General features: G+C 38.8%; 1 protein-coding gene across 4 annotated transcripts in view; it reads right to left on the reverse strand.

Annotated features, from left to right (window-relative positions):
* Nucleotides 1-24,858, reverse strand: part of PHKB (phosphorylase kinase regulatory subunit beta) — a 247,904-nt gene that overhangs the window by 65,377 nt on the left and 157,669 nt on the right. For all 4 annotated transcript variants that reach the window (XM_040253597.1, XM_040253598.1, XM_040253600.1 and 1 more), the window contains one exon: nucleotides 21,165-21,259. In XM_040253597.1, coding sequence (XP_040109531.1) covers nucleotides 21,165-21,259 — 95 coding nt within the window. The remainder of the gene's footprint in view (nucleotides 1-21,164; nucleotides 21,260-24,858) is intronic.

Consider the following 24,858-nt stretch of genomic DNA (forward strand, 5'->3'; position numbering starts at 1 on the left):
CGTATCGCCAGTCTAGGTTCGATACAGGATACAGGATGCTTGGGGCTGGTGCACTGGGATGACCCAGAGAGATGATATGGGGAGAGAGGTGGCGGGGGTGGGGTGGGTTCAGGATTGGGAACTCATGTACACCCGTGGCGGATTCATGTCAATGTATGGCAAAATCAATACAGTATTGTAAAGTAAAATAAAATATAAAAAAAGAAGGATTTTAACATATAATGATTATTAATAAGGTCAAACTCTGAGTACTAAAAAAACAAAAATAAATGAAAAAACTTTCCAAAACAAAGGGATGACAGAAAGTAAACGTGGTTTCACATTCCACCTGGGGACTGGTTGATAAATGATTATCTGCTGGCCTAGCTACAGAAGCACTATGCTAGTTATTGTGTGGAAGACGCTCTAGTAAAAGGCATGCCTACTTAAGGCTATCTCTCTTAGTCGTAACTGGGGACGATGAAGACACAGGAAAACAATATTAATAAGTCCCACCGACAATGATTCTTCACTTAAACAAGCTTCAGTCAAGCTTCTGAACTGCCTCGTAGGCTCACCAGTGTGCTTCCTTATAAAAACTCAGTTTCATCAAGAATCCTAAGTCAGTTTAACTAGAACCCTCACCATCAATATCAATTTGTTTACCTTCTGTATCTGTTCATATTTCTCATCTGTTTCCTTCCCCCAAGTGACATCTGATCACCCTGGACTGTCTTAAACAGAGACTCTTGTTGGCTGCTGGGTTGGTTTAGACAGAATCCCCCTTACCTGTGATATTTCCTCCGAGTAATTTTCCGTCCACTGACCCCTACCCTGCTCCTTGGCTGTAAATTCCCTTTTGCCCATGCTGTATTTGGAACTGAATCCAGTCTCTGTCCCCACTGTAAAATCACACAGCAGTGGTCTCTATACCAGTTGTGATGGTCCTGAATAGTCTGCCTATCATTTTCAGTAAATGCCACTGAACAGTATTTTCTCTAATTTAGTTGTTGTGGTTTAGTTGCTAAGTTGTGTTCTACTCTTTGCGACCCCATGCACTGTGGCCTGCCCAGCTCCTCCGTCCATGGGATTTCCCAGGCAAGACTACCAGAGTGGGTTGCCATTTCCTTTTCCAGGAGATCTTCCTGACTCAGCGATCAAACCCATGTCTCCTGCATTGGCAGTCAGGTTCTCTATCACTGAGCCATCAGGGAAGCCCATTTTCCTTAAGACCATGCAGTAAATGTGCACTCTCACCATGGTATACATGGCTCACCAGCCCACACTGCAGGAAACCTGGGTTCCATCCTTGCTTATATACCTGTGTGACCTTGGACTCTCACTTTCTGAATCCCAGTTTCCTGCCCTATTTTGAGGGAATAAAACAAGATGCTCTTGATAATATTCTCTTAATATACTTTTACTATTCTATCATGTATGTGGAGTACAGTCAATAAATATAATGGGTTTACAGTTTATATAGATACATTTGAATAAAAAAATAAAACATTCCCCAATCTAGGCTAAGGTCTATAACGATACATTCAGATCAAGTGTGTGTTAGGGAAGTTTCTGGAAAGTCATTTTCATTTTTATGATTTTTATGTAGGTATGAAAAATGGTTTTATCTTATCTTTTGCCTTATGTTTATTAGCTAATGAATGTAACAGAATATAAAATATTTAATTTAGGAACAGAAAAGTAGGTAGATACCTTTAGATGGAAAGCAATTTAGTCATATCAGCAGTTTCTTAAAAATGTAATTCACGTCAATGTATGGCAAAAACTACCACAATATTGTAAAGTTTAGCCTCCGATTAAAATAAATAAATTAATTAAAAAAACACTAAATCTTAAACAGCCCATCTTAGGATGAAATGAAAGTCATTCAGTTGTGCCTGACTCTTTGTGACCCTATGGATTATACTGTCCATGGAATTCTCCAGGCCAGAATACTGGAGTAGGTAGCCGTTCCCTTCTCCAGGGGATTTTCCAAACCCAGGGATCAAACCCAGGTCTCCTGCATTGCAGGCGGATTCATTACCAGCTGAGCCACCAGGGAAGCCCAAGAATACTGGAGTGGGTAGCCTATCCCTTCTCCAGTGGATCTTTCCAACCCAGGGATCGAACCAGGGTCTCCTGCATTGCAGGAGGATTCTTTTCTCCTGCATTGCAGGAGCTCAGTTCTTTACCAACTGAGCTATCAGGGAATCCCAATATACTTCTAGAATAGAAATTATTATATTAAAGAGACAGGAAACTTGATATAGCCAAAGAAACATCATGTAGGCATTTAAAAAAACATTTTATAGAAGTAATACGAAAAATAACTATGATGGTGTAAGTAAGTATTAGCAAATGCAAAACTGAATATCCAGTTAGGCTACATATGATAAGAAAGCCTATGCATATTAACAGCCAATACATTGAGAATATGTTTTTCTCCAGACTTTTTAGAATTTTTCTCATTCTCACTAATGAGAAAGTAATATTATTTATAAAATAAGTTACTGGAACAAAATAAAATTAGCAGTAATATTTATTTAGGTCTTATAATGTCAGACATTTTGTTAAGAGCTTTACATACACTATTACCACTTAATTACATACAACCACGAGTTATGAAGTATTATCTCTATTTAATAGAGGAAGAAAGTGAGGCTTAGAGAGATTAATTAAACCTTCCAAGGTCACAGAGTTAGTAAGCAGAAGAAATCACTTTTAGGGTTAGGCCTGTATGACGCAAAGCCACTATACTATACCACCTCTTTAAAAATAAAATGTATTACATACATATGTAGTATTCTTTAATCTTCAAGAAAATAATTCAAGCAAAATTTTATACACCTGTATTTTCAGAAAACAAAGTATGAAACCCTTTTTTCTTCATTAATTTGAAAAATGAGAGATCAAATGTATATGTTTTTAGCTCAGATCTGTATAAATATGCACATGGTTTAGTAAATAAGTACTGACTTTCATTCTAAATTTGGTTTAGTAAATAAGTACTGACTTTCATTCTAAATTTAGAAGCTTCAAGCTCTTACACTAAAAAACATTTCTTTCATATTGGTCTTTTCTCCAAAGACTGCCAAAGTAGATCAATCCATTTTAATTGGTATATTAAATGTGCTAGTTAACTTCTCAGATTCAAAGCTTGGGTGTCACTGAAAATGATAAATGTGAACCTGAATTCTCTCAAGGGTGCTTCAACACACATGATCTGCTCTATCATGATGATATGCCATAAATGTAAAATACTGCTTCAAGAGGCTGACCAAAAATACTCATATTTTATTCAGTACAATGGCAAAAATACCTGTAACTCTCTAAGGACCTTGTAAAAGCACACTGCTCCTCAGGAAGTAGGCTCCCAAGGCAGCTCCTTATAATATGAATCATTAAATAAGAGAGGGTTAGAATAGATATAAAGAATATATTTTTCTTCAACGATCAAAAAGACCTTTAAAACTTTTTGAAGATTCAAAAATAAGAAAAAATGGAAGTAGGAAAGTCCCAGGTAAATTCATAAACTTATTTATATTTATGAATAAACAGGATTCTGTTCTCAGAGTAAAATGCCAGGAATATAAGGCGGCTCAGTGTGTTGAATCATAAGAGGGCACAAACTGATACGTGTAGTAGATTCATTAAAACAATACTAGATCATAAGTATTAGATCAAACATAAGTACTAGATCAAACAGGACCCTGCACATCTTTATTCTGGATAATAAACCTTGATTTCTTGCTTTGGACTATTTTTCTCCTTTACATTTCAGCCATGACTATAAGAAGTTTTCATCTTGTAGATGAAATCTTTCATTATATCTCATGCCTGTTATTGGAACTTTTAATTTTAACAAGTTCAATGGGTTAATTAGAATGATGTTATTATATTTAATCTTTTTTTTTAACTTCAAATTTAACTTTTCTCAGGTCTGGATGCCTTTGACAAAGCATTTAATTTTCATTGGCTCTGGTATAAATACTAGTTAATAGGAGCCTTTTATTTCCCTTGAAGACTGAAGATAGTATTCCTGAAGAGAACTCATATGCAGGCTAGGCTTTCAGAAGCATTTCTGATGCCTTGACTATTTTATGCTGTTTCATTATGATAATCATACGAACTTCTGTTCAGCACTCAAATTCATTCCCATGCTTTTAGATAATTTTGGGTTTTTGGTCCCACACAAGCACTTTCTTTCTCTGCCAAGCTAATGAAGTAGAGTTTTTTTTAAATCCTTTAAGTAGAAATTATGTTTCAAACTAAACTATTTCAGAGCATTAGAATGAACAAATAAAACTGAGCTTCATGCAAAATTTCCCTAAATCATCTAAGATTAATGAACCTTTAAAAACTGTGAACATATCTGAAACAAGAATGTAAAAAAGGGAAGCAGGTATAAATCCATATTTAGGAGTGCTATATACATATCTACTAAATTAGGATAGGCTTATAACCTGTCTTGGACGGCAGCACACTTACTTCCTGAACAGATGGTCTCTCACCGTTTAATCACTCTTTAACTCCCTACAATCTGGCTTCTGAGCACACTGTCTACTAAAATCACTCAAAAGTTACCAGTAACCTAGATCATGGAAGCCAGCAACAAAAGTGCTAGACAGAGATTCATGATATAAGATTCAGCCAAATAACTTCACAGATTAGAGAACTACACTTCATAAATGCTAGGAGACCTTGTCCAGATTACACTAAGGTGAATCATGCAAGGTCTAAACACCAGCACTTGAATTTCTGCCAATGCTGTGCTGTTCTCCCCAGCCAATTAGGCAGTCAGCTTTCCTGAACCACTGTCTCAGAGTTAAGATCCTTTACACTTTCAATCCAGTGACACTGTTTTACCTTCTTGTTAGATCCTTATCAGGCCCTTCCTTGAACATCCATTTACTCAGCCATCTGCATTACCCGTACCCTGACTTTCCAAAATTGACTGCTCTCATAGTTTCAGTTCCTATCATGAGCCATGTGCAAGAGCAACACAACCTTGTAACTTTTCATTAACTGCTGGGTATCTCAACTACCATCTTTTTATGAAATCTGTACTATTTACATTCTTGAATATTAAAATAGTATTTTCAGATCACAGTGTTTTTTCTGTGACTTTTCCTTTGATAGCAGAATGGCTTATTTATGTAAAATTTCTACTGTACTCAGTATCTATTTCAAGAAACAAGTTCATTTTTTTGCAAATTGCTTTAAAAATGAAGAAAAGAAAACCAGTTCCTGGCTGGTCTTATTCTATTGCCTGTTAAACATGTTAGTTTCAGATTGAATCCTGCAAACCAGGATAAATAAAGATATTAAATAAAGATATTAAGTTTGTTTTCCTATTGAACCAGGAATCTTCTGTAGGTTGATTAGTATAACACATACTTCAAAATAAAGCCCATTTGCTACAGAACTCCAGAAAGCCCCCAGCTATTATAAAAGGATGTCCTTTTAGTGTTACCTTATCCCCAGTGGAAAACCATAATGCAGAATACAATGAATATGTGAAATCTACACAGTCAGCTGCTTACAGTTTCTTCCAAATATGAATGAGTAGCAAAGGTTTGAAACAAACACAGTCTCCAAGCAACTTTTCTCATGTTAACACGGTTAGAGGCTCTGTAGTGTGAACAGTCTAAGTCTCATTCATAGCTAATCAGCAGATAGCTGGCACCAGAATTACCTAGGCAACAGAAAATGACGGGCCTCCTTAATAGGAACAAGTTAGGGTGAAAGAAGGGAGGGCAAATTCTCAAAGCAGCTTATAACCTCTAAATATTATTTTCCTTTGGATAAGGAAGAAGGAACTCCCTAATAAAATTACTGTTAGACTTATGGAAATTGGTCTTATCCCAGTACTAACAGAGAAGAAGAAAGTGACAATTACACCTTTTAAACATGATAAATGATATATATATTATGAATATCAACATACATTTTGCACAGATATAACATCTTTCCACTTAACTTTTCAGATCATTTCCAAAAGCCTCTCAGTGTCCTATAGCACAGGTGAAATGAGTTTTCTGTGACGTGGTATTAAGCTAGATTGTTCAGGAAGCAAAATATTTCCTCTGTTAACTCCTTCATACCATTACAAAAATCACTGCTTCCATGCTTGACATCCCTTTCACTTTTCCTTCTTCAGTTTACAACTTTGTATTGGTTCTGCCACCTGACAACTGTACGACCTTGGAAAAATTACCAAACCTTTCTGAGACTTATACTATCAATCTACAAAACAAGTATAATAATATTTATTTCAGAAAAGCATTAAACTCTGACATAATACATATGAAACAGTTTGTACAATGCCTATAATCATTAGATGGCAAAAATCAATAGTGGTTTCCTATTTCTCTCATTTTCTTTCTCTAGCCCTGTCAAATACCAAACTAGTCTAATAGAAGACAAAGAAGAATAAGACACATTCCCTACTCTGAGGACACCTGCTAGAGAGGCAGGCATGTAAACCAACTACAATGACATGACAAATGTTAAAACATGGAGAAAGAAATGGCAACCCACTCCAGTATTCTTGCCTGGGAAATCTCATGGGCAGAGGAGACTGGCAGTCCATATGGTCACAAAAGAGTCGAATTATTTTCAGAGAGTAATTTATAGGGCGATTAGCTAATATGATCTTTTGCATAATTTATCTTTTCCAAATCAAACGTGACATAGGAAAGTAGGGGTAAGTAGAGCAGGCACTGTTACTCTATCTACAAGAAAAAAAGAACAGATTAACAGTTTGGTGTAAATTATTCTCTTTCACACATTTCTTTATCAAGTTGGAAAATTTTGGTATTTAATTTACTTGGTTTGCATCTACTTGGAGCTATCACAATTGTTCGGTGAACTTCTACTCTGCTCAAATCCCAGTGTTAGGTTCATCAGCCAAGATCTGAAGAAATGCAAAGTGTGGCTTCAGAAAAAGATACTTAAGAGAAACAATGAGAAACTAGCATGGGAAGTGAGGCTTCTAGTTCTAGACAGTGGTGTGAGCACTTACACTGAATTCTTATTCCTCTGCAGACCCCAAAGAAATGACCATATAAATGCTAAAAATAAACAAAAAAAGACTAAAGCCATAGCAATAAAGAGAAAAAGGGGCAAAAAATAAGACATTTCAGCACATTTCTAGTATAAAAGATGGCAAATAGAAGTGCATTAATGAGGAAAGCAGAGCAGAGGAAGCCTATATTGCCAAACTGTACCACTTAGAGCATCACCATAATGCTGCCAGAGGTGATCCACCAAATACAGGGGTTCCGGAGCAGCACCTGGTTTGCAGATATAATGGAGGGCTGATGGGAGAAGTGGGGCATGACAGAGAACTGATTAAAGGCCACAGTGGCTAGCCAGAGGCCCCACACAAGAACCACCATCAGCAATAAAACGAAGTTCTTCTCTCTTTTTTAAGTATTTTACATTATCTTTTATGTATTTATTTTTGGCTGCATTGGATCTTCATTGCTGCACATGGGCTTTCTCTAGTTGTGGTGAGAGGAGGCTACTCTTGATTGTGGTGTGAAGGTTTCTCGTTGCAGTGGGCTTCCCTTGTTGGGAAGCATGGGGTCTAGACACGTGAGCTTTAGTAGTTGCAGCATGGCAGGCTCAGTAGCTGAAATGCATAGGCGTAGCTGCTCTGCAGCATGTGGGATCTTCCTGGACCAGGGATCAAACCTGTGTCCCCTGCATTGGCAGTGGACCCTCAAGTACTTGTTCTTTTAATATACTGAACAAACTGGCTGGGGTGAGCTAATGGTTCCAGTCTTGGCCCCATTTGGCAAGGGTGATGAAGGGCATGTTTGTTCTCCACCAAGATCCCCAAGAGACAAAACTCTTTTTCACCTCCTGTTGGGACTGGGGAGTGGGGTGGTACCACTTAATACATCGAGAATAATCAGGCCATCTATTACCTAATATATCACTGAACAAAGGAGGATCACCAGGTATGTGAAAAATAGCCAACAGGAAGAAAGCAAAACACTACATCAATAAAACAGAAAAATTATCTTGGGTATTATGTCTACAAATTCACTAGACACAGAAAGACAAATATTGCATGGTTCTACTTATATGAGGTATATTGAATAGACAGATTCATAAAGACAGAAAGTAGAATAGAGGTTACCAGGAGCTGGAGGGAGGGGAGTAGAGAGTCACTGTTTAAAGGGTACAGAGTTTTTGTTGGAGATGATGAAAAAGTTTTGGGTATAGATAGCAGTGATGGTTATGCAACACTGCAAATTTAATGCCACTGAATTGTACACTTATGAATGGTTAAATTGATAAATACCATGCAATGCATATTTTATCACAATAATAAAAAAGAAAAAGATCAGTCAGGAAATTCAACAATTGGTGCTCTAACAACTGGATATCCGCATACAAAGAATGGAGTTGAATGCCTACTATTAACTCAAAATGAATCAGAGGTGTAAATATAAAAGCTAAACCTATAGAATTCTTGGAAGAAAACACAGGCATAAGTTTTTGTGACCCTGGATTAGACAATGGTTTCTTAGATATGACACCAAAAGCACAGCAACCAAAAAAGAAAAAAACTGATAAATCAGACTATCAAAGTGGAAATTGTCTGTGCTTCAAATGACACCATCAAGAAACTGGAATAGTAGTTCACCAAATGGGAGGAAATATTTGCAAATAATAGAAGGAACTCATATGCAGAACACATAAAGAAATATGACAAAACAATAATAAAAAGACAAAGCACCCAATTTTAAAATGACCACAGTATTTTGAGACACTTGCCCAAACAGATCCATATACATATTCCTCCCAAAACACATAAAAAGATGCTCAATGGCTTTAGTAACTAGAGTAACTAGGGAAATGCAAATCAAAACCACATTTTACACACTAGAAGACTATAATCAAAAAGATAACAATAAGTAGTGACAAGAATGTAGACAAATTGGAACCCTTATTTATACACTGCCAGTAGAAGGTCAAAATGGTGCAATCACTTTGAAAAACAGCCTGTAGTTCTCAAAATGTTAAGCATAAAATTATCAAATAACTCAGCAATTTCATTATCACCAAGAAAAATGAAAACAAGTCACACACAACCTTGTGTACCAAATTTCATGGCAGCATTAGTTACAGTAGTCAAAAAGTGGGAAAAACCCAAATGTCCATCACCAGATGAATGGATAAATAAAGGGTGGTAAATACACACAATGAAATGTTATTTGGCCACAGAAAGGACTGAAATACTGATATATGCTCTAACAATGTTTTCTATGAACTTAGAAAACGTGTGGAGTGAAAAAAGCCAGTCACAAAATACCACACATTACATGAAATCATTTATATGATATACCCAGAATAGGAAAATCCATATAGACAGAAAGTAGATTCGCAGTTGTCTAGGGTTGGGATAGGGAGACAGAGGAAGGTCGAAGAAAGTGGAGAGTGACTGGGTCATGAAAATATTCTAAAATTTATTGTGATGAATATACTAAAATCCATTGAATTGTACACTTTAAATTAGTGAACTATATACATGTAAATTTTATCTCAATAAAGCTTTTACTAAAAATAAATGTACAGGACCTCCCTGGTGGTTTAGTGGTAATGAATCAGCCTGCCAATGGAAGGGACATTGCCATTGCAAGGGACATGTGCTCAATCCCTGGTTCTGGAAGATCCCACACACTGTGGAGGAATTAAGCCTGTGTGTCACAGCTACTGAGCCTGTGCTCTAGGTCCTGCATTTCACAAATACTGAGCCCTCGTGCCCTAGAGCCTGTGCTCCACAACAACAGAAGCCACTGCAATGAGGGGCCAGTGAACTGCAATGAAGAGTAATGCCACTGGCTGCAATGAGAGAAAGCCTGTGCATAGCAACAAAGACTCAGTGCAGCCAAAAATAAAAATAAATAATTTAAAAAAATGTTCAATTGTTGTTGTTCAATAAATGATATCATATATTTTAAAAAATTATTCTACAGAAAAAGACTAAGGAACACAACAAATCTTAACTCTAATTTTTATTTACAGAAAGACTTATGAAGATTAATTATCCATGAAAAAGGGGGCAAGAAGGAACAAGACTCATATAACTTTTAATTATTTACCCTGAACATAATCCAATGGATAATGAGTCAAGAACTCTGAGGGCTGAAAAGAAGGCAGTGGACTTGGCTGGCTAACCCAACCTCAGGACCTGAAAAATGGCAATGTGGTGAGATTCCTAAGATCCAATACACATTGGGCTGAGCACTGGACAGGCCTGCAGCCTGAAATAACCAACAAGCATAGACCAAAAACATAAACACAAAAGTCTCTTCTCCCTGTCTAAAGGACTGGGAAACAAGAACCATAACAGTGACCAAGTGGAAAGATCCAACTCTGGCTTCTCTACTTGAGGGTTATCAGTTGGCCATTCTGCCTTCACCAGTAGCATCAAAGCCCTGGTGGGCCCACCAAACCTCTGCTTTACAACCAGCGCACTTGATGGATCAGTACAACTGTAGCATCAGCAAAGAAGCCCCAGTGAATTGTCATGACCCCTACTCCACAAATCAGGTTTTAGTGGGCAGTCCAATTCATCCATGATAGCAGCAATAAAGCTCCAAGGACCATCCCAATCCTCACTCCATAGCCAGTACATGAGCATGGAGTTTTGCAGCCTAGAGAAGCAGCTTTACAGCAATCGCAAGACTACCCAACCCCTGAACCACATCTAGAAACCAGCAAGTGAGCTGATACATCTGAGCTGATGATAACTGCATCAGCTGAGTTAGTTATCTCCTGGCCTTCCACCCAGGGGCATAAGTAGACTTAGTCCAAGAGAAATGGAATATTATCTGTAGAAGAACACAAATTTGAATTGGCAAGGGATTTCTCAACAGCTTCCCTTGTGGCTCAGCTGGTAAAGAATTCACCTGCAACGCAGAAGACCTGAGTTCGATCCCTGAGTTGGGAAGATTCCCTGGAGAAGGGAAAGGCTACCACTCCAGTATTCTGGCCTGGAGAATTTCACAGACTAGTTCATGAGATCGCAAAGAGTCAAATATGACTGAGCAACTTTAACTTCACTTCACTTCTCAGCTGAAATTACGGAGGCCAGAGGAAGTACACAATAATTCTTACTGAATTAAAGAAAACAACCGTCAGTCAGGAATCCTGCATATAATGAAATCATTCTACAGAAATGAAAGGGAAATAGACATTATCAGACAAAGGAAAACTAAGGGTTTTGCTAAAAGACCCTACTCATAAATAACGTCTACGGAAAGCTGTGCAAACAGAAAGAGAATTACAGAAGAGGGCAGGGACATTCAGAAAGGAAAGAACAACGAAACAGTAGAAGTTGAGATAAGCACATGACTTTCTCTAAGAGTTACATTTACATTATTCAGATATTTAGAGTCAGAGGTGAAAATCGATCTGGTTTTGTTTTAAAAAAAGACTTTTCTGGAAATGAGGAAATTGCCAACTGGTTAATACTCCCAAACATAGCACAACTGCATTGTGATATCTTCTGTATTATTTCACTTTTTACAAAATGCATCTATGTAATTTTCACATGTGGGCAAAGGAAGAGACTGTATCGGGCTTGGATTTTAAAGGTTTCTGTGTGAGAGGCCAGGGTTTCAGGATGAAGGTTGTACTAAGAGTAGAGGCCTGGGAGTGGGTGAATAGTAGATCAGCAAGTCAGCTGAGACTGTATTACAGGGATAGTTGGGAGACATTTGCAGAAATTGCAAGATATAAGTGAAAAACAAGGAAATGAAGTGACTATGTGAGGATATGGAATTTAGACTCTACCCTGTAGGCAACAGTGTGTCATGGAAGGTTTTCAGGAAATGAGATAAATGAACTCATACTTTATAAGATCCTGTGTTCTCAAGCACAGAGAGTAAACAGAAGGAGCGATTAAAGACAAACAGAGATTATTAAAACCATGCCACTGAGTAGTAATGAAGCCTGAGTGATAGGTGGCAGTGGGAATAATTATGAAGAAACAAATGGAGATGCCTCTGTGAAGGCAAAGCCAATATGATAACCACCTGAATATAAGAGCTATTGGCACAAGAAGACAGTCCTTATCCAAGATAGAGGCTATGAATACAAAGAAGATAAGTTTGGCATCATAAATGTTGGGTTCTTTTTTTTTTTAACTACTTTACTGAGATATAATATATAACTCAACGAGTTAGAGTTAAGCATACACCCAGAAATGCTGAGTTTTACTACTAGATCTCTGGAGAGACGTCACCAGGTTGGTAAAACTTAAAGTTTTGACAGCAGGAAAGAGGTCAGGGTTAAAGAAGTAGATTTGGATATTTGCATAAGTCCACTATTTCCCTGGTGGCTCAGACAGTAAAGCGTCTGCCTGCAATGTGTTAGACCCGGGTTCGATTCCTGGGTTGGGAAGATCCCCTGGAGAAGGAAATGGTAATCCACTCCAGCACTCTTGCCTGGAAAATCCCATGGACAGAGGAGCCTGATAGGCTACAGTCCATGGGGTCTCAAAGAGTCGGACACGACTGAGCGACTTTACTGTTTCCCATGACATACCTTCCTCACACATACACCTTTAAGCACACACAAACACTCAAGTTCAACACTGAGAACCTCCTATATAACAGGTGTTAGGGCACTATAACAGATACTGAAGCTACGGAAATGAATAAAACATGGTCTCTGATCTCTAGGAACTTATATTCTAAAGTCTGCAGAGGTTTTCTTGTTTTGTTTTCTTTTGGTCAAAATCTCACAATACTATTAAGTATATCTGCTACTGCTCACAATGCTTTTCTTTCTGCTCCTCTACACCGGCGTTTCTTTCTACTCCTCTAAAGCTGGAATTAAGATTGCTGGAAGAAATATCAACAATCTCAGATATGCTGATGATACCACTTTAATGGCAGAAAGTGAAGAGGAACTGAAGAGCCTCTTGGTGAGGGTGAAAGAGGAGAGTGAAAAAGCCAGCTTAAAACTCAAAGAGAAACTAGATCATCGCACCCGGACCTATTACTTCATGGCAAATAGAAGAGAAAAAGGCGGAAGCAGTGACAGAATTCCTCTTCTTGGGCTCTAAAATCACTGCAGATGGTGACTGAAGCCATGAAATTAAAAGGTGATTGGTTCTTGGCAGGGAAGATATGACAAACCTAGACAGCATATTAAAAAGCAAAGACACCACTTTGTTGACAAAGGTCCATATAGTCAAGGCTATGGTCTTTCCAGTAGTCATGTACAGATGTGAGAGCTGGACCATAAAGAAGTTAGAGCACTGAAGAATTGATGCATTCGAACTGTGGTGCTGGAGAAGACTCTTGAGAGTCCCTTGGACAGCAAGAAGATGAAACCAGTCAATCCTAAGGAAATCAACTCTGAATACTCATTGGAAGGACTGATGCTGAAGCTGCAATACTTTGGCCACCAGATGTGAAGAGCCAACTCACTGAAAAGATGCTGATGCTGGGAAAAATTGAAGGCAGAAGGAGAAGAGGGCAATAGAGAATAAGATGGTTGGATGGCATCATCGATTGAATGGACATGAATTTGAACAAATTCTAGGAGATAGTGAGGGACAGGGAAGCCTGACAGGCTGCATTCCATGGGGTTGCAAAGAGTCAGACATGACTTGGCAATTAAACAAAAAAAAAGTGGTATTTTATATAATGGTATTTTATTATTCAAGTAACATCAAGAGAAAACAGTGATTTCTGACTAGTGGGAGAGCAGTGAGGAGGTTCATCCCAAATGATATCATAGTTTCCCAACCTCAATTTTAATCCCAGCTACAAAAGCAAGTCCCTTTTCCTCGAATTAATTTGCTAAGAGTAATGTTAATAAAATCAAGAGCTCTCAATTCAGTCCTCAATGTTTTGGATTTATAATGTGCCAATAGCCCCATGCATACTTGAAGGAGGGACCTTTCTAAAGTTCTAACACACTTCCTGCTCTCTGGATTCTGGAAAATTTTCTTCTGCCATAACCTCCTGTGAAGGAATAAGCTGGTCCAGAAGGCCTGGGTTGTCTAAATCCTGAAAATTCCCAAGAAAGGCATGCTTTCAGGATGAGTTTTCTGGCTTCTTGTAAGGTTCTGTCAGAAAAGAGTGTTTTTGCATGCCAAAGGCCTTGGGCTCCTACTGTACCAGTGTGTCTAGATAATTTATGTTAATAATGTGATTTACAGAGAACATCTGCTTCTTCTCTGAGGGGTAACTAGAGCTTAAATAACTGAAGGCAATCATACAGGTGCTACACATTTATATGACTGACCCCTAAAATAAAAACCCTGGGCACTCAAGTCTGAGCAAGATTTCCTGGTTTGCAATACTTTGCATATGTTGTCACACATCCTTCTGGGTAATTATGTCTCATATGATTCCACTGGGAGAGACCATTTGGAAGCTTGTGCCTGGTTTTCTCAGACTTAACTTGTGTATCTTCATTAATTTTATCCATTCTTTTTTTTTTTTTTTTGTATTAGGTTGGTGCAAAAGTAATGGAAGAGTTAATTCTTAGGTAGGTTAATAAGGAGTCTGGGGTCCCCAAGGAGGAGGAGGAGAAAAGGATAAACTTCTTTCTTTCTGCATTCCTTGTCTTAGTCACATAAAACATTTTGTTCTTTAAGCCCAGAGCTAATGATTACACAACAAAACAACTCATCTTCCTCAAAGGTATGTTTTTCCTTAAATTCTGTACCAATGATTATATAACAACAATATATCCTGCTCAAGGATATGTTTCTCCCTCTTAACCTTCTGACTAATCCTGTTATCTTAAAATCTTTATTGTGGGAGTGGGTATGGTAAGACCTTAACAACCTTGAGACATTCTTTTGATTTATTCTTAATAACCAATTGGAAAAGTATATAGCTCCCTTCCTAAGCCTAGTGAGGGGGCACTCTCTGTTCTCCTTCTGATGTCTATGTCAGTTCAGTTCAGTTCAGTTCAGTTGCTCAGTCGTGTCCGACTCTTTGCGACCCCATGAATTGCAGCATGCCAGGCCTCCCTGTCCATCACCAACTCCCGGAGTGCACTCAGACTCACGTCCATCGAATCCGTGATGCCATCCAGCCATCTCATCCTGGGTCGTCCCCTTCTCCTCCTGCCCCCAATCTCTCCCAGCATCAGAGTCTTTTCCAATGAGTCAATTCTTCACATGAGGTATCCAAAGTACTGGAGCTTCAGCTTTGCCATCAGTCCTTCCAAAGAAATCCCAGGGTTGATCTCCTTCAGAATGGACTGGTTGGATCTCCCTGCAGTCCAAGGGACCCTCAAGAGTCTTCTCCAACACCACAGTTCAAACGCATCACTTCTTTGGCACTCAGCCTTCTTCAAAGTCCAACTCTCACATCCATACATGACCACAGGAAAAACCATAGCCTTGACTAGACGGACCTTAGTCGGCAAAGTAATGTCTCTGCTTTTGAATATACTATCTAGGTTGGTCATAACTTTTCTTCCAAGGAGTAAGCATCTTTTAATTTCATGGCTGCAGTCACCATCTGCAGTGATTTTGGAGCCCCAAAAAAGAAAGTCTGACACTGTTTCTATTGTTTCCCCATCTATTTCCCATGAAGTGATGGGACCAGACGCCATGATCTTCGTTTTCTGAATGTTGAGCTTTAAGCCAACTTTTTCACTCTCCTCTTTCACTTTCATCAAGAGGCTTTTTAGCTCCTCTTCACTTTCTGCCATAAGGGTGGTGTCATCTGCATATCTGAGGTTATTGAGATTTCTCCTGGAAATCTGGATTCCAGCTTGTGTTTCTTCCGGTCCAGCGTTTCTCATGATGTACTCTGCATAGAAGTTAAATAAGCAGGGTGACAATATACAGCCTTGACGTACTCCTTTTCCTATTTGGAACCAATTTGTTGTTCCATGTCCAGTTCTAACTGTTGCTTCCTGACCTGCATACAGATTTCTCAAGAGGCAGGTCAGGTGGTCTGGTATTCCCATCTCTTTCAGAATTCCCCACAGTTTATTGTGATCCACACAATCAAAGGCTTTGGCATAGTCAAAAAAGCAGAAATAGATGTTTTTTCTGGAACTCTCTTGCTTTTTCCATGATCCAGGGGATGTTGGCAATTTGATCTCTGGTTCCTCTGCCTTTTCTAAAACCAGCTGGAACATCAGGGAGTTCACGGTTCACGTATTGCTCCTAAAGTTAAATCCTCTTCTTTGGAGATCAAGAATCCAACATCAACATCGTTCACAGTAAGCTATCAGTAATTGTGGTTTTTCATTGTTGAAATTTGCCATTTGATATTGGAATACCTTCTAAAATAAATGTGGTTATGTTATACATCATTTTAATGTGCATTTCTTGCTTTTTTTGTTAATGACATTACTTTCAGCTTATTTTATATTTATTTTAGACTAGGGAAATAATGTTAGACAAAAAGTAAACTCAAGTAATTTTCTCATTCAAGTTCAAAAGGGGTTGTAAAGCAGCGGACACAACTCAAAGCAACTGCTAACAAATGTACAGCGCAGTGGATGTTCAAGAAGTTTTGCAAAGGTGATGAGAGCCTTGAAGATGAGGAACACAGTGGCCAGCCATCAGAAGTTCACAATGACAGATTGAGAGGATCATGGAAGCTGATCCTCTTATACCTACAGGAGAAGCTGACCAGCATTGGCCATTCTACAGTCATTTGGCATTTGAAGCAAACTGGAAAGGTAAAAAGCTCAATAACTGGGGGTGCCTCATGAGCTGACATCAAATCAAAAAAATTGTTGAAGTGTGGCCTTCTCTTATTCTGCGCAACAATAATGAACCATTTTTTGATCAGTTTGTGATGTGCAATGAAAAGTGGATTTTACATGATAACTGGCAAAAACCAGCTCAATGACTGCCTCTGCTGTCACTTCAGCCGTGTTCAACTCTGTGTGATCCCATAGATGGCAGCTCACCATGCTCCCCCATCCCTGGGATTCTCCAGGCAAGAACATTGGAGTGGGCTGCCATTTTCTTCTCCTATGCATGAAAGTGAAAAGTGAAAGGGAAGTCGCTCAGTCATGTCAGACTCTTCGCGACCCCATGGACTACAGCCTACGAGGCTTCTCCATCCATGGGATTTTCCAGGCAAGAGTACTGGAGTGGGGTGCCATTGCCTTCTCCAAGCTCAATGACTGGACTGAGACAAAGCTCCAAAGCACTTCCCAAAGCCAAACTTGCACCAAAAGAAGGTCATGGTCACTGGTGGTCTGCTGCCCATCTGATCCACTATAGCTTTTTGAATCCCACTGAAACCATTACATCTGAGAAGTATGCTAGCAAATTGATGAGATGCACAAAAACTGCAAAGCCTGCAGCCAGGATTGGTCAACAGAAGGGGCCCAATTCTTCTCCACGACAATGCCTGACCACATATTGCCCAACCAATGCTGCAAAACTTGAATGAATTGGGCTAAGAAGTTTTGTTGTATCCACCATACTCACCTGACCTTTCATCAACTGACAACCACTTCTTCAAGCATCTCAACGTTTTGCAAGTAGAACTCTTGGAAAGACTTTGTTGAATCCTGAAGCACAGACTTTCATGCTATAAGAATAAACAAACTTATCTCTCATTGGCAACCATGTGCTGATTATAATGGTTCCTATTTTGATTAATAAAGATGTGTTTGAGCCCAGGTGTAATGATTTAAAATTCACAGTCTAAAACCACAATTACTTTTTCACCAACCTAATAATAAACTGTAAGTGTAACAGCTTCTGAGTCCTGACAGTCCTTCCAGTGAATCACTGGGGCAAAGAGTGGTCATGAGGACCCCTAACACAGCTTCCTTTGAAGTTGGAGCTGTCTCTCTCTCTTTTTTTTAATAAGACTTCCCAAGATTTAATTTTTTAAACCAAAAAATGGAGAATGATCTCTTGGTGGCTCTTTAAGGGAAATTTAACTACATAAGATTTAATCATTTAAAATGGAATCAAAACACTGGCTTCAAAGCTATACAGGAGAAACTCTAGCTTTTTTTATATCTCTGCTTCTCATGAGGTAGAATATTTCTTGGATACTCTGGAGAAGAGACATTTTAAGCCCTTGCAATACTTCTACTTTATTAACAGATATTTAATATAAAAATTAAGCAGACTTTTTATTGATATATAATTTACATATAGTAGATGGTGACTGCAGCCATGAAATTAAAAGACACTTACTCCTTGGAAGAAAAGTTATGACCAACCTAGATAGCATATTCAAAAGCAGAGACATTACTTTGCCGACTAAGGTCCATCTAGTCAAGGCTATGGTTTTTCCAGTGGTCATGTATGGATGTGAGAGTTGGACTGTGAAGAAGGCTGAGCACTAAAGAATTGATGCTGTTGAACTGTGGTGTTGGAGAAGACTCTTGAGAGTCCCTTGGACTGCAAGGAGATCAAACCAGTCCATCCTAAAGGAGACCAGTCCTGGGTGTTCATTGGAAGGACTGATGCTGAGGCTGAAACTCCAATACTTTGGCCACCTCATGCAAAGAGTTGACTCAGTGGAAAAGACTCTGATGCTGGGAGGCATTGGGGGCAGGAGGAGAAGGGGACGACAGAGGATGAGATGGCTGGATGGCATCACTGACTCAATGGACGTGAGTCTGAGTGCACTCCGGGAGTTGGTGATGGACAGGGAGCACTGGTGTGCTGCGATTCATGGAGTCACAAAGAGTCGGACACGACTGAGCAACTGAACTGAACTGAACTGAAAGGCATAAATGTTAAGTGTATTGTTGGATAAGTTTTGACAAATATATACACCTCTATAACCACCACCCAGAGATCAATGGTTAGAGTATTTCCACCACCCTAGAAAGGTTTGTTATATTCCTTTTCAGTCAGACACTCCCTATCCCCACTGCAAGATAACCACTGTTCTGACTTTTAATATCTAAGTGTAGTGTTGCTTGTTCTAGTACTTCCCATAAATGTAATCATGCAGGAGGTACTCCTGTGTCTAGGAGATGATTTAACCATATTACTTAAATCAATAGTTCACAATTTTTTGTTTTTGATTAGTATTTTGTTGTATGGATATAGAATATTTCTTTAACCATTCACCTGTTGTTTAACCATTTGGGTTGTTAGTCGCTAAGTCATGTCTGACTCTGACTCTTTTGTGATCCCATGGACTGTAGCCCACCAGACTTCTCTGTCCATGGGATTTCCTAGGCAAGAATACTGGAGTGGGTTGCCAGGAGATGTCTCTTATTTCTGAGAAATGTCTGAATTTTACTACTGTACATATTTTTCTGACATTTGGCAGGATCAATTCCCACAGATCAGTTAATGCCAGGATCTGACTTAGTTAATCATGATTGAAAGGCCACTGACACCAGCATTTCAAGTAGAGAGCCATGTCTGACTTTTATATTTCACCAAGCCAAGCCAGCTAGTCCCAACAATGTATATGAGCATGCTATGTCTTGGCTACTGCTTAAACAGCTGAGAAAGTGGCAAAGGCACCTTACTATTTTATATACTACCACAACCAAGTTCCCAGTAGGGTAGAGCGATGACACCTCCCACCAATCTTCTGCTGCCTGCCCTTCCTATAATCTCCCTGACAGAAACTATACAACACTGCACAGACATAATCCCCACTAGGCTGCAAGAGAGAAGCCTCTGTCCTGGCCCTAGAAAAAGGCTCTTAGATAGGATGTAGCTCCACATGGGAGGCATAAATATTTCCATATAAAAAGTATACCTAGAGTAAATGTTCTATAAAATTCACTCTCACTCATGTGTACCCTGATTTTTTGAGTGGGCGAGAGAGCTGCAAGTATATTGTATATAAAACTATTATACATAACCCACAGCCCTCATCATATGTGTCAAGCATGAAGTAAATGTTTTAACTATTCATTATGTTAGCTGTGTGCTTTGATGTAATCTGGTTCCTGCCCCTATACCTCAAATCTGTGACCAACAGGTCACTTTATATTCTATAAAAGGCCTTGAGATTTCATCACCCTAGAAGTGGGTCACACAGGCTATGTAAATGAAACATACTAGTCTTAAAATGGCTCAGAGTCACAGCACTAGGCAATATGAAGTAAAATACATTTCCACTTTCCCATTTCTTCAGGTAAAATTGCATGTCTCAAATACGTCCAGAATGTACACTTGTACTGCAGAGAGACAAGTGGTAAATAGAGACAAAGACCAGATCTCTTCCTTATATGGGAACTAACAGACCAGCATAAAATCTCTATCACATATTAACACAGGCATTTTTATGTTCCTGAGAAAATCTTAACATTTATTAAAAGTCTCCCCCAAAGTTTTTCAACTATAAACCACTTATAGTAACTAGATGTTTTGTTGAGGACCAGCAAAAGAAGCAGAGAAATAGGGTGACAGAACCTACTAATGAGGCTGGCTGGCTTTCCCTTTCTCTCATTAAAACAAGCATTTATGTATGTGTGTTTGTGTATTATACATATATTTTTAAAGTAAAAGGAGCATTTTATAATGCTTATTTGTAAGCATATTTTCTGTTACTGATGATGCTATTCTTATTAAATACATTTTAACTGCTTGGAATCCCAGGCACATACTCAGGTTCATTCCCTTTCTCCTCAGGCAGTTTCAACAATCCACACAACATTTTCATTTTAACAGTCCTCATTACTGGTATCATTTAATACTTGAGGGTATGCTCAAGTCAACATCAATCTTGCTGATCCTGCAAACACTTATTTTGTTGACACAACACAGTCTGAATCTATAGTTACTAAACGTGAAAAAAAAAATTTTAACTATTCCTTTCCCCGACATGTCACCAAGTACTAAGATCAGCTCTGTCCATCACTTAGGCCTATCACAGAGACACATCACAGATGGACATCAAGCATGGGGTGGGGGGCGGCGTTCATGCAACAGTGCCATCTTATCTGTCCCAGTGCTACCCACACATAAATCTTCTCAAAGACATTTGATACCATAAAGTCAACCACTGTGAAGGTGTAAATGTTTACCTATGAGACATCTTGTTGGAAACATCCGACTCATACTTTCTCATTAACAAATAACCTTTACCACAAGTAAATCTTAACTAACCAGAACAGAGAAATGTCTTGCTCTCACAAGGAACAATAAAAATCCATTTAGAATAAAATTTATGCTTTAATTAGCTTTAAATGTCTGGATGAGTCTAAATCATGAAATAAAATCTCTTTACCTGATTGGAAAACCTCATGCTCACATTTCGTTGATTCTGTAGAGGGACAAAACGCTGAACAGGATCAATGTCTTTAGGACTAATTAATTCATCAGCTGAAAAAAAAGAAGGGAAATTACTAGATCAACAATGTATCTATACAATACTATAAACCAACTAGACTTCACAGGTGTTTATAGAACACTTCATTAAACAAGAGCAGAATATATATCCTTCTCAACATGCAAGCAACATCTTTCACATACCAGACCATAAAATAAGCTTCAGTAAATATAACAGTATTTAAATCATACAAAGTATATACTTCAGACTTCCCTGGTGGCTCAGATGGTAAAGCGTCTGTCTATAGTGTGGGAGACCTGTGTTCGATCTCTGGGTCTGGAAGATTCCCTGCAGAAGGAAATGGCAACCCACCCCAGTACTCTTGCCTCGAAAATCCCATGGACGGAGGAGCCTCGTGCAGGCTACTGTCCATGGGGTCCCAAAGAGTTGGACATGACTGAGCACAATAGAATGAAATTAGAAATCAACAACAGAAAGAAGTCTCAGAAATTCACAAACTAAAATTAAATAATACATTCCTAAAAAACCAATGGGTTGGAAAAGAAAAATTAGGAAATACTTTCTAATATACTTTCTGATGATGACTTAAAAAGAAGACACAACATACCAAACTTTAGGGGATTCAGGTAAAGCAATGCTCAAAGGGGAATTAATAGCTGTAAATGTATATATTGAAACAGAAGACTCTCAAATCAATAAGATATATTTCATATTAAGACAACAGATGAAAAAGAGCTAATTAATCAAAAGCATGCAAGAAGAGTACAGTATAAATGAAACCAAACAGACTCTTGAAAAACTCAAAAGTTGACAAACCTTTAGATAGACTAACCAAGAAAAAAAAAAAGACTTAAATTACTTACTCAGGAGTGGAACTAGGAACATTACTACTGATTTTATGAATTCCAAGAGAATATTCTCAAAAAATGTATGCCAACAATTTAGATAACCTAGATAACATGAGCAAATTCCTAGAAATACATACACTACCAAAACTGATTCAAGGAGGATAAGAAAATATGAACAAATGTTTAACAACTAGTGACTGAATCTTTTCACACAAAAAATGTCCAGGATCATGTGACTTCACTGATGAATTCTATTAAACAGTTAATGAAAAATTAAAACCAATCTTCCATAAAATTTTACAAAAACCAGTAGAGGGACACTTTCCAACTCATTCTAAGAGGCCATTATTACCCTAAAACAGAAATCAAAGACACCACAAGGAAAGAAAATCACAAATCAAAATCTCTTCTGACTATAGACACAAAACTACTCAATAAAAACACTAGCAAACCAAACCCAGTAACATACAAAAATTACTACATACCATGACCAAATGGGACTTATCCTACAAATGCAAGAATGGCTTAACATCCCTAAATCAGTTATTGCAACTCCCCATATCAACTGAACAAAGGATAAAAAACTACATGACAATCTCAGCAGACACAGAAAACATCTGACAAAATTCAACATCCTTTCATCATGGTAAAAAGCGTTCAGCAAACTAGGGGTAGACAGGAACTTCCTCAACCTGATAAAAAGGCATCTATAAAAAATCCAATCACTAATGTCATACTCAATGGTAAAAGAACGCTTTGCCCCAAAGATCAGGAATCAAGACAATGATTTCTGCTCTTGCCACTTCTATTCAACTTTATACTGGAAGTTCTAGTCACAGAAATAATGCAAGAAAAAGTAATAAAAGGCATCCAGAATGAAAGGTAGAAGCTATAGTAACTAAAACAATGTGGTACTGCCATAAAGATAAGAGATCAGTGGAATAGACAGAGTCCAGAAATAAACCCTTCCATTACAGTCAACTGATTTTTGAAAAGGGGTCCAAAACAATTCAGTAGGGAAAGAATAGTTTTCTCCCCTACACAAAGTACTAGGAAAGGCAATATACAAAGCAAAAGAATGAAACTGGATCTCTTTACACAAACTACAAAAATAAAGGCAAATTAGATTAACAAGTTAAAAGTAAGAGCTAAAAGTATAAAAGTGTTAGAAGAAAATATGAGTAAATCTTTGTGACTTTGTATTAGATAAAATTACATCAAAACATATGTAACAAAGAAAAAATGAGATAAACCGGATTTTGTCAAAATTGTAAGCTTTTGTGTCTCAAAGAATACCATCAAGAATACCATCAATAACAGCCCAAAGAATGGGAGAAAATATCTGAAAACCACATAACTTGCAAGTGACCTGAATCTTGAATATACAAAGAACTCTTACAACTTAACAATAAAAAGACAAATAACCTAATTTTAAAATGGCTACAGTATCTGAATAGACATTTCTCCAAAGAAGATTTACTGTAAACATATAAAAAGATGCTCTGACAATATTAGTCATTTAGGAAATGCTTATTAACACCACAATGAGATAATACCTCATATCCATTAGGACAACTAACACCAAAAAAAAGACAATAAGGGTTGGGGAGGACACAGAGAAATTAGAATCCTTATACACGGCTGGTTGGAAGCCAAATTGGTATACCTACTTTGCAAAATAGTTTAGAAGTGCTCCAAATGTTAAACATAGAGTTACTATAAAGTGAAGTCACTGAGTTGTGTCTGACTCTTTGCGACCCGTGGACTGTAGCCCACCAAGCTCCTCCGTCCATGGGATTCTCCAGGCAAGAATACTGGAGTGGGTTGCCATTTCCTTCTCCAGGGGATCTTCCTGACCCAGGGATTGAACCTAGGTCTCCCACATTGGAAGCAGATGCTTCAACCTCTGCGCCACCAGCGAAGCCCTTGAATACAAGAATTCAAGTACTAACATCAAAGATTTCAAGGGAGGAAAGGAAGCCAAGTCAAAAGAAGAAGGGGTAGGAGGCGGGAGATGGGGGGGCAAAAGGGGTGGCCTTACAGATGTCTCCTGCCACCTACAGATGCCCAGCATTATGGGAGTTTTCCCTGGGCCTCCAGAGAAGGGAAGACTGTAACTCAGCCCTACTAGAAATCAGACCAGACTAGAACCAGAATTTGAGTTCTCTGCCAAGAGGAGGTGATCAGTCTCCAATCCTCAGCTCAGGCTGAGGGCCCTTCGACCAGATTCCTGCGTCCAGGACTGGGGGACTAGAAAAACAGGGAAGGATAGGAAGGGTTAAGGAGAGGAAAGAGAGAGGGAAGGGGAGAGAGATCAATAAAGTCTCTTGTTCCTTACCGATCGGGGCACTCTGGCCAGTTGTCTGCATCAGGAGGAGACCAGGGACAAAAGGGTCCCAGTTGCGGCCGCTGGGTCTGGTCCGTTGGCAGGCAAGCTGGCCCCTGAGTACCCCGAGTGGTCAGGATGTCAGTCTCGGCAAAGAAGAGTCCCACCAGAGTCACCATTTTTTGCAGGAAGAGGGACCCCTTCCAGGGCCCGAAACTGGGCTCTTGTCTAACACTCAGAAATGAATTGTCCGAGGAGACACATGTGCTGACAAAGCAAGAGATTTTATTGGGAAAGGGCACCCGGGTGGAGGGCAGCAGGGTAAGGAAACCCAGGAGAACTGCTCTGCCGTGTGGCTTGCAATGTCAGGTTTTATGGTGGTTCTGGGAAGTGGACAGACACGCGGTGTCTCCATTAGACCCTTCCCGAACTCTTCCGGTTGGTAGAGGCTTATTAG

This window comes from Oryx dammah, unplaced genomic scaffold, assembly GCF_014754425.2.
Source record: "Oryx dammah isolate SB20612 unplaced genomic scaffold, SCBI_Odam_1.1 HiC_scaffold_13, whole genome shotgun sequence".
Classification (NCBI taxonomy): domain Eukaryota; kingdom Metazoa; phylum Chordata; class Mammalia; order Artiodactyla; family Bovidae; genus Oryx; species Oryx dammah.